The sequence below is a fragment of the Bufo gargarizans genome, chromosome 10, assembly GCF_014858855.1.
Source record: "Bufo gargarizans isolate SCDJY-AF-19 chromosome 10, ASM1485885v1, whole genome shotgun sequence".
Taxonomy (NCBI): Eukaryota; Metazoa; Chordata; class Amphibia; order Anura; family Bufonidae; genus Bufo; species Bufo gargarizans.
The window spans coordinates 94,066,468-94,077,268 of record NC_058089.1 but is presented as its reverse complement, the minus strand read 5'-3'; the positions used below and the strand labels follow the sequence as shown (position 1 = coordinate 94,077,268).

At 41.9% G+C, this 10,801-nt stretch overlaps 1 protein-coding gene across 1 annotated transcript; it reads right to left on the bottom strand.

The window, feature by feature from the left end:
* Window positions 1–1,638: 1,638 nt before the first annotated feature.
* LOC122920869 (chymotrypsin A-like) lies at window positions 1,639–10,574 on the bottom strand. Its single transcript, XM_044270651.1, has 7 exons — window positions 10,523–10,574; window positions 10,013–10,116; window positions 7,780–7,859; window positions 5,129–5,207; window positions 4,097–4,277; window positions 2,120–2,253; window positions 1,639–1,800 (listed from the first exon to the last, which is right to left on the bottom strand). Exons 1-7 carry the CDS (start codon window positions 10,572–10,574, stop codon window positions 1,639–1,641), a joined length of 792 nt encoding a protein of 263 aa, XP_044126586.1.
* Window positions 10,575–10,801: the final 227 nt, after the last annotated feature.

Sequence of the window (10,801 nt, the reverse complement as noted above, 5' to 3'; positions counted from 1 at the left end):
GCAGTATACTTACCGTCCGTGCGGCTCCCGGGGCGCTTCAGAGTGATGTCAGGGCGCTCTGACGTCATTCTGGAGCGCCCCGGGAGCCGCACGGACGGTAAGTATACTGCTCCCCCGCTCCCCACTACTACTATGGCAACCAGGACTTTAATAGCGTCCTGGCTGCCATAGTAACACTGAACGCATTTTGAAAACTGATCAGTCTTCAAATGCTTTCAGTTCACTTGCGGTGTTACGGATCCGGCAGGCACTTTCGGCAAATGGAGTACACGACGGATCCGGACAACGCAAATGTGAAAGAACCCTAAGCTGGGCGGTGTGCACCGTGCTGCACCTTGGCATTCTTAATTTTTGTTTATCACTGTGTGAGTTTTGCAGAGGTGTAAACCTATATGTTCTTTCTATTTAGGTGTGCTTTTTATTAGGATGTGTAGCACACTGTTAAAGAATATCTGTCAGCAGGATCAACCCTTTTAAACCAGGCAATGCGGAAGATCCTGTGGTGTAAAAGTACACCTTTCTTAGGTTTCTCTGATGCTCCTTTTTTGTGTTTTAATCATTTTTATTTTTAGGCCTCATGCACACGACCGTTGTGTGCATCCGTGGCCGTTGTGCCGTTTTCCGGTTTTTTTTGCGGACCCATTGACTTTCAATGGGTCCGTGGAAAAATCGGAAACTGCACCGTTTGGCAGCCGCATCCGTGATCCGTTTTTCCTGGCCGTGAAAAAAATATGACCTGTCCTATTTTTTTCACGGCCAACGGTTCACAGGACCCATTCAAGTCAATGGGTCAGTGAAAATCACGGATGCACACAAGATTGTCATCCGTGTCCGTGATCCGTGTCCGTGATCCGTGTCAGTTTTTTCCTATCATTTCAATGGCAAACTTGACTTAGATTTTTTTTTCATTTTTCATGTCCGTGGATCCTCCAAAAAACAAGGAAGACCCACGGACGAAAAAACGGTCACGGATCACGGACCAACAGAACCCCGTTTTGCGGACAGTGAAAAAATACTGTCGTGTGCATGAGGCCTTAGGCAAATGAGCTTATTGGTGCAGAGAGTGGGGCACCTGCTCCTCCTGCCACTCCCTGTTTTACCATTCATTGACTGGACCAGGCATCTCACCTGGCCCTATAATATCGCGCCTCCATGGTCACTGTTAGGATCGGCACATCTGCAAAGAGCCTAAGCAGTGCAATTGGTCTGTGCATGTGCTGACCACCTACCATTGCATGTTTGTTTTGGCTTCACCTACCATCAACGCAGCCTACTTGTATTGGCCCTGCCTTCTGCCAATTTGGAACCACCTACAACATGGGGCTACTTTTATCTTTTTTTCAAGGGCCACTTTAAGTGCCCAGTCTGCCCCTGGAAAGGTTGGTTGATATAATTGATTTGTGCTTCCTGTCTTTATGGACTCTGTGGCTGAAGATGGCTGTCTAAGCCCTAAGGATGGAGCCAGGACGTGTGGGTTGTTATTTTTTTTTGTTGGGAAATTGTGTAGAGCACACAATTTGTCTCCTTGTAGGAGGTTTTTTTTATGTACGTCAAAAAACAATAGAATGAATGTTGACTGAAACTGATAGGTTTATTAAAAGTGAAACATTATCCTATCGAATAGCAATGCTATGGTAACTAGTTGGCAGCAACTGTTTGGTCAATGAAGTTTCTGAGTTCAGTGACCCGAGCATAGACCCCAGGAGATGAAGGAGAGCAGGTGCCACTTCCCCAGGATACTATTCCAACCAAAGTCCAGCTGTCATTCTTCTGACAAACAAGAGGCCCGCCAGAGTCACCCTGAAATTTCATAAAAAAAAGATTTATTAACTCACTAACTTAAATGATGTCACCCCTTCCTCACCCTGGGCCCTGTGACAGTGGCATGGTCTGCCTCCATTGAACTGTAAGCCACAGATACTTCTTCTCCACTCAGCAGTTTACCAGTTTTGAACTGCTAAATCAGCGGCAGATTTATCCCATGTGAACATAGCCTGAGGGTCTAACACCACTTGAGGTCTACTGGTAGACCCCGTTCGACTGTTTGGGCACAGCTGCTGTACACCATGAGTGATAGTCTCAGCAAGAAACATTCCATTATTTAATAAAAAAAATGTACCATGCAGGAGGATGCTCCATCAGCTCCAGCGCAGATCATGACATCGTAGATCTTGTTACCCCAATATTTCTTGCATTCAGTGTTAGTGAGGAGAGGCAGCGCTACCTGTTGCAGTCTAGCCGGGGTATCGTTTGCTGAAATAAGATGTAAAGATAAATAAAAGAACATTATTTCTTGGAAAATTATTTTACTGCATGAATAGTTTATCTTGGCTGAATCCATCCACAAGGAAATATCAACTTATCTTACTAGAGAATTTCTTGAAATTAATTTCAAGTCCTATTCTAATAAATCAGTCAGAAGGTTCAATTCAGGTAAGAATAAAGTCGACGAGAATAGAAAGTCCTCCAAATGACCTGAAAATTGGTGTAGGATACTCTGAGGTCCCCTAGGACTTATATTTTTTTTATCTTCTCTCTCTCTTGCTTTTTTAAAATTCCTAACACTTTCTCTTCGATTTTAACTGCAACTAAATTTTTTACAAAATTTAAGTCAAACTCATTTAGAATTGATTCACTCATCGCTACTTCTTAGGATGCAACCTACACAAGTAATTAATAACTGAATGTGAAAACAGCCATGTACACAAAAAAAAACCTCCAGCACTGGTCTATTCTCCCTGGAATGTACAGATACACATGAATGGGTGGTATTGTATATTGGGTAACTATATGTAGAGTAAAACAAAAATACTTTGTGAATGCATGGAATAATTGGGACAAGAAAAGATTTATGAATGTACAACTAGTTCCGTGTATTGTGTTGATGTTTTCAGTGTCGGACTGGGGTGCCGGAACCCAACGTTTAAATATTACCTGCTCACACAGCAGCAAGATGCTACCAGATGATTGAATATGGGGAACCCTGCGGCAACTTTGAGACGGTAGGTCCTGGGGATAGGAGGACACTGGCTAGCTTTCCTCTATACCTAGAAGTCATCTCAGCTCTGATCGTGTCTATGTTCATTTTCTTACAGACTTCACACAGATTTCTTACACAAGATGTGGATGAGATTTGTTTAATCTGCTTCTAATATAAAACACTGCAGATTTTCCACCCACAAATCTTTGACAAAAAATCCACAGCATTAACTGTATGTCCTACTTCCTAAGGCTGTTCTGGCAGAGGAACAGCCTGCCAGAGTTCATCGTATCCAGCATAGTCGTATAGGACCGGAGCATCGCCCAATTGGCTATAATGGGACATGGAAGGGGATTGCGCCTGTTTCCAGCATTAGTGCTGGGATTCGGCCAGACAAAAACTGGTACTTGCACTAGTATTTGACCGGCCAAATCCCGACACTCATGCCAAAAACTAGCTGGATCACCACCAAGTGCGATTATAGTCAATAGGCTCTGGGGATGAATGGTGAACAGTGAACTCCGGCAAGCTTTTCCGCTTCTGGAGCAGCCTAATGGATAGTTTTAATGTGTACGTGAAACTAACCTAACAGTCCTTCTGACTATTTCTTGTCCTGCCCCAGTCCACTAAAGAAGTTGCTCCACAAATTGTACACATCTGGTTATAGTTGTGCTGAAACATTTAGGCCAATTTCAAGCGCATTCAGCCCGTGAAATACAGAGGTATTTCCTGGACTGACGCTGCTCCTGTGACACAAACTCACAGCATTATAATGATTTATAATGCTGTTTGTTGCTGCCTGGCCTCGGCTGTAATGAATTGTACTGACTGGCATTATATGAGTGCAATTCAGTACAGCCAAGGTCAGGCAGCAATGCACTGCATAGTGCATTATAAATAGTTATCATCCCGTGAGTTTGTGTCACAGGAGCAGCATTCAGTCCTGGAAACACCTCTGTCTCATGGAACGTATGTCATGGACTGAATTACAATTATAATACATTATGTCATGTACATACTGTTGTAAGAAAAATAAAATTCTGTTTTAGTGGGGACTTAAAGATATTTTACCTAAATTTATTGAAGAGCGGTCATTATAATTTATGCCAATCTTACCTGAGGAGTCCGTCAGCCCCCATCCTGTGGTGACACACCTCAAACCACCTTCAAAGTTGTCAGTACCCGCTGCCACACAAACAGGAGACACTTGTGGTTGGACAGTAACGGGGGAAGACAGTTTGATCAGTGTAATGTCATTTTTTATAGTGAAAGCGCTGTACTGTGGGTGCTTGAAGACCTTGAATAAAAATCAGACAAGTACAAATTTATCACGCTCCTTTTATACTTATCTATCTATGCTATGATTGCCTATATAGAAAAGGAACATATTTGTACACATATCACAGAGCATGCCCACAACTCTCTCCTATAGCATGATCACCTGCTCTGCTGTAGCCAACCACTGGCTTCAGCAGTGACTTCCATGTCCACAAGAGACTGGTTGGCTGCAGCAGAGCTGGTGATCATGCCCGTGTCAGGCCGGAGGTTTCTAAGCCGCAGGCCAAAAGATTGACACGTGGGAGTCCATGGCTCTGGACCCGAGAGGTGAGGAGCAGGTAAGTATGATTATTTTCATAGTGGAGGCATGTTATTTATTCCCGGACAACCTGGTGTAATCTGCAGGCAGCATGTTATAGAGCAGGAGGAGCTGAGCAGATTGATATATAGTTTTATGGGAAAATATCCAGTATAACCTTTATTTCATTCATTAAAATTCCTGCTCATTCTGAGTTTTAAAGTCCAGGAGGCGGTCCTATCAGTGATTGACAGCGATCTCTGTATACACAGTCATAGGGGGAAGGCTGTCAATCACTGATAGGACCGTCCTCCTTGACTTCAAAGAACAGAAAGAGCAGGAATATAAATGAGTAAAATACAAGGTTTACTGAATCCTTTCGTATAAAACTATATATCAAACTGCTCAGCTCCTCCTAGTCTATAACGTGTTGTCTTCAGTTCAGACACCATGTTCAACCTGACAGATCCCCTTTAAGGAACAGAAAATCTTTAGTCTTTAAGTGTAGAAAGTAACTTTATTTTTGAATATTTAGTTCCCTACAGTTATGGTATGAGAAGATATGGATATACCTTGGCAATGTCTTTAACTTGAATATTTTCATTAGATGAAGCCTGGTCAAATTCCCCTAAAATAACCTTATGTGTAGTCCTGCAAGTTAAGAGATAGAAATGTAGCTCACGCCATAGATATAAATAAAGTCACATCATACATATAAATACATTTATATTGTGTCTGGGTTTAGTTGAGACTGCTTTCTCTGCTCCCCTGCTAAGCTGTATGAGGCCTATATCAGTTTGACATCCACAGACCGCTCATGTATTTGCCGCGGCCTGGGAGGAGCTGGAGTGGAGTTTAAGAACAGTTTATCACACTCCTGTTGCTCCCATGGGCTGGGGCAGCGACAGGAGGGTGCACCCTTTTTCGCTCTGGGCACACCCTGGTTCTGGGGCTCCTGCCTTATGGTAGTTGGGGTGCCTGTAATATTAAAGGGGTTGTGCAATGAAAAATATTCTACAGTTTTCAACCCAGCACCTGGTTCTGAAAACTTTTGTAATTTAATGTAATGAAAAATTTGGGCTAGCCACTGAGTTATTCAATAAAATGTATCTGTATAGCGTCACTGGCCCTTTGTCCTGTTTCTTTGTCCTGTTGGTCACACATGCTCAGTTTCACCCTTCAACTGTCTCCTGAGCTGTGATAGGGAGAGAGCTCCAGGATAAAAAACACACCTCCTGTGCTACAGCAGAAAGGACACTCCCTTTGAGCTGTTAGCTTGATATAAATCTAGCAGAACAATGAATGGGGAGATCTCTGGATCCATGTGACGTACAGGACTGGTTCTAGTTTTCTTAGAAAGAGATTGTCATGTACTATATGATGTCTGATTTTCATTTTTTGCAATAAACATGGGATAACCCCTTTAAGTGTCTGTATGGGTGCAAGGCAGGGCGTGTGGAGTGCAATGGCCAGCGTATGGTGCAGGAGTAAAAAACAGGCTATATGTAAAATAATAACTGCTTTGCATTACTCAAGTGCAACATGAGAGTTGGGAGACACAAATGGGAGACTCAGATCCAACTGTCCACAATGCAATTCTCTCCCAGATAGTGATATATGGATTTAGGCAAAGATAGGCGTTATGGCACTCTTCTCTCTCTGTCTCAAGTCTCTCTTAGTAGAATCAATGGCAGGCAATAGTACTCGTACAATAATGGCTGTAATGTCCACTGCTGGATATAGGGTTTTAGTGATACGACTGGCCAAGTCGTGTGCAGATGTGAAGGGTGTCCCTCACAGCAGTAAAGTCTTAGCAGCTTTTGGTAGCAGGTTACCTTAATGACTCCAATGCTGAGCAATGCAAGTTCTAAATTCTCCAATTATCTCCTCTGTCTTTTTCTCTCTCTCTCCGTAGATCATGCAGAGATTGGTTGGTCCCTGTAGCTTTCTGGCCCTAAGAAGAGGGTGCATGAGGCGACAGCTTTGCCTCTATCTTAACTCTTAACCCACTAACTGAGCTAGGGGTGGATCCTGGATCCTCACCCATCCTCCTGCAAGAGCTGAGCCAGTATTGTTACCCCTGATTATGCCATGCATACATGGCTATGCTGGGTACAATACATTAAATAGTAGTACAATATATTACGGATATATGTCTGTGATTATGGATTCCTCACGCACATTATAGTCTATGGGGAGAATCTATCTAACCCTTCACTCCAGAATTCTGGAGTGCAAGTTTTGTGACTTTTTGTGGTCACTTGCAGATTTTTTTTTTTACTTTTTGCATTTTTACATCACTCATTCTAGTTTTGAAAAGTGGGTGGAAAAGTAGCCACTTTTGTCTAGAAATGCTACTCTAGTTTTCTACCCCACCGCCCTACTGAAGTGGCTTTGGGAGATTTTTTTCTGACTTTTTTGAAAGAGTCCTAGTGATAAATCCAAACAACTACATATTCGAGGAAAACTGACTTTCAAATATTACCCTCATGATAAATTCTTTCCTATCGGTCTGTGAAAACCATGGACACAACACCGATGCCATCCATGTTTGTTTAGTGGTTTTCATGGACGATTGGTAGGAGATGCTCTGGAAACTGATTTTAAGCCTGGCAATGTCAGTGAAATACAGATGAAAAATGGAGAGTAAACAAAGGACACACTGGCCAAACACAGATTCTTCCCGGACATCTTCACAGATGACCACTGACCTTCTTGTCACGGGTTTCATCACGAACACGGATGTATGAAAGAGGCCTGAAAGTGATAGCACTATTTTTTTTATGGAACCCTGGTTGGGGAACTGACTAAAGTGTATTCACTAGTGTTGAGCGAATCGAGCTTCAGATCCTAGATCCAAACTTGATTTGTTAAAAACTTAATTTGAAGGTTTATTTGCTCAACACTATCACCCCTTGTTTAACCCACCACCCAGTCAAAACTTTTTGTAATATTTTTTTTTTTCAGTCAATCATTTAGTTCTCGCCAGGCATCTTAATCAATTTGACAGATATCTCCTCCAGATAACAATTTTCAAAGCCTTTTACTGTATATTTATTCATGCAGATGAAAAAAACTGATGCAAAAGGACATTTGAGGTTAAAAGGAATTGAGTTTTGTACAAAAGAAGTTCAACCAGTGATCTGATATCTCTTTATATTTCGCTACAGTAACATCTGGATCAGCTTTTTTTTTTTTATATATATAATTGGCAAACACTTACCTGACACCACAATGAGCAGCAGTTACCACCCAGTTAGCACTGATAAGGGATCCACCACAGAAGTGAAATCCAGTCCTGTCCTGTAATGACACTCCAAGAGTTATTATATGACTACGAATGGAGATCGCAGATCTAAACCTGCTCTTACAAATTGATTGATTGTAATTTAACTTTTAAACGTAAAGGGATTTTCTGTAGATAAAGGGGTTGGGCAGTGCAATGATATTCATGACCCTTCCTCAGGAGGAGTCATCAATATCAGATCAGTTGGGGTCTGCCTCCTGGCACCCATAGCGATCAGCTCTTTGAAGGGTTCGATGCACTGCTTCCACTTCAAAATTACCTGTCGCCTTTGCAGCGGCAGCGGCAGCACAGTGTAATCACAACTGCTCATCCCATTCACTTGAATCTCCACTGTCTTGAGGCATTGTTCATGGCGGATAGATGAATATCGGGTCTCTTCTGTATGTCAGAATGAGCCAGACATGAATCATCAACCATTCCTAGTATAGGAAGGTAGTGATGCAACAAATGGTGATAGTACATTTTGAGTATATATTCCTAAATTCTCACAGAGATTCTACAGCCCAGTCGCCCCTCGGGAGATTAAGTCCCTTATGGACTTTTGTCAAACTGTAAAAGGTAGCTGGGAATTGTGGCAATAAACAATGAAACTCATCTTCACTGATCAAATTCTGGGTTTTAGCTTCTAGCAGGATTACCCTCACACGTGGACTTATACAATTCAAAGTCCATCATCATAGTGTTCCCACCCTTATCAGACGGTTTGATAACAATGGTGGTGTCTTTCTCCAGTTTAGAAATTGCTTCCATCTAAATTTTGCAACAGTCGGAATAAAATTTTTGGATACCCAGGGATTCTATTTCCTTAGTCGTCATGTTTAAGAAAACATCTGTATGTGACAAGATGGCATCTATGTGCTTTTAGACTTGTGAATGGGCCTTTGCCTAGAGTATTCTCAACGTTATTGTCAAGGACGAACGTCAAGTAACATGTCTTTCGGATGACTGAATAAATCAAATTGGGTGGGGACAAATGGTAAGGCTTTGTTAAGGATCCAGTTCTCTGATAGTGTTTTGGATATTGATAATTTTGTTGACCTAAATTTGGATTTATTGGTTGCCAATGCGAAAAGGGATTGTTGTCCCCTGATCTAATCAAACCATTGTCACAGTCTCATTGTTCTCCTGAGTTCCTCCCCCTGCCTTGACCTCCTCTTACCCCATGCTGTGACCTAGGGGGTCTATGTGATGGATTCCACATCCCCGAGAAAGACCTCAAGGACATCAACCTCTTATAAAATTAATTGGCTAAGCTGTGTGGCTTAGGACTAAGAGGAAGACATAGAGAATTCATAAAGCCCTGAATCCTGCAAGCCCTATCTTCTCTAAGTAAAATGTGATTCATTAGTAGTAGATAAGTAGTAGATAAGTTATAGTTTTTCTCTAAGTAAAATGTGATTCATTAGTAGTAGATAAGTTATAGTTATATATAGTTATATGTTATAATAAGCAGATAATTCCTCTGTAATGTCCTTGGTATGGATGTGAAGAGTACCCTGGAGGGATCTAATTTGCTTATGTAAATTATGTTTGCAACGGAACCAGATGTCAATCCGCTATGCCACTGAACTGATTTGGCTTGGGACTATTACTACCCCCAGGTGGGTCAAATATGAAAACATGCAGAGTTTGGTACATGGGAAGGCAAACAAGTCAATAGGCACCTTCACAGGAAACTAGCTAACTAGAACCTATTGCTCAGAGGCATCTTTCCACAGGGGAAGGTGCCTAAATACCCAAAGGTGGCCTGGGGAGAACTGAGGTGCATACACACTTGTCCTTTAAGGAAGAGTGTGCATGTCCTACAGGCAATAGGAAAAGAGGCTGCAGTACGTTGGCAAGAGATGAGCAAGGTAGCGCTACTGTGGTGGGTGTAATCGCCTGAAGGAAACAGGAAGACACCGGTGGGTACGAATTACCGGGGGATATACAGCAGGGATCTGGCAAGTGCTCTGGTGGCCATGCCCATGAGGTGAGGCGAGACTGCGGAATGTATGGTCCACTGGTATAACAGAGTTCTTTATTTTTCAGGGAGGCCATAATAATATTATTCTAAAGACAGATTAAGTCATAATCCTGCTCTGCATGGATCACTCAAAGTCTTATGGTAAGATATAAAAGGTGTTGACAGGTAGGATGCTGAAATTACCTGGAGGGAGACCTGCCATGGCCAGGATCCTGGAATAGCTTCTTCCCCATTTACAATTCTGGAATATCCAGTGAGTACTGGCTGGATGGCTGGCCTGCCACATCCTAAAAATGGTAAAATAGAGCAAAACGATAGGCAGTAGTGTAAAATATAAATTAAACTGCAATCCTTTTGCCCTTATCCTTGCTGCAATCTCCGCATTTTGTACAGAACAAATTGCATTATAACTATTACTTATTAGTATAGCATTTCCTTGTCCACAGTTGATCCTTATATAGAGTATTTTACATATTTTGTGCAGAATCAGCACCATCACTGTGTTTTCTTATAGAGTTACATTGTTTCCAATTATTTCATTATTCAAATCCAGTTGAGCAAATAAATGTTATACCAAAGGTACAGAGATAACATACATCATTAGCATGGTTGAAAAAAGAGTGTGAAAGTAGCCTAAATGGAAGGGGAGTGATGACACTTATAGCAGTTCCTATGCCCTAATCATTTGCTTACCATATGTTGTGCCTAAGAGGGCAATGAATGACAAGAGGCAAAGTATCGCCATTCTGCTTCAATATGAGCTATGTGAGACTGTCAGACTTTGCATTAATGTTTTTATTCACTTAGCCCTCCAATGAAAACATGGACCATTATCTAATGGGTGGAAACTGCTCAGGGAAAATAGCATTTGGTTATCAAAAACCCTAGATGATTAGAGAGCACTCCTGGAGAGAAGTGAAATTGTAACAGTTGGAGCAAAAATATGGCTGATGCCCAAGATAAACATTATAA

Excerpts from the sequence above, each read along its gene's own strand:
- LOC122920869 (XM_044270651.1), bottom strand. The coding sequence starts at position 10,574 with ATGGCGATACTTTGCCTCTTGTCATTCATTGCCCTCTTAGGCACAACA. Across the intron at positions 10,117-10,522 it reads CCTCTTAGGCACAACATATG|GATGTGGCAGGCCAGCCATC; the intron begins GTAAGCAAATGA and ends TACCATTTTTAG. Across the intron at positions 5,208-7,779 it reads GCTGCTCATTGTGGTGTCAG|GACTACACATAAGGTTATTT; the intron begins GTAAGTGTTTGC and ends CTTAACTTGCAG.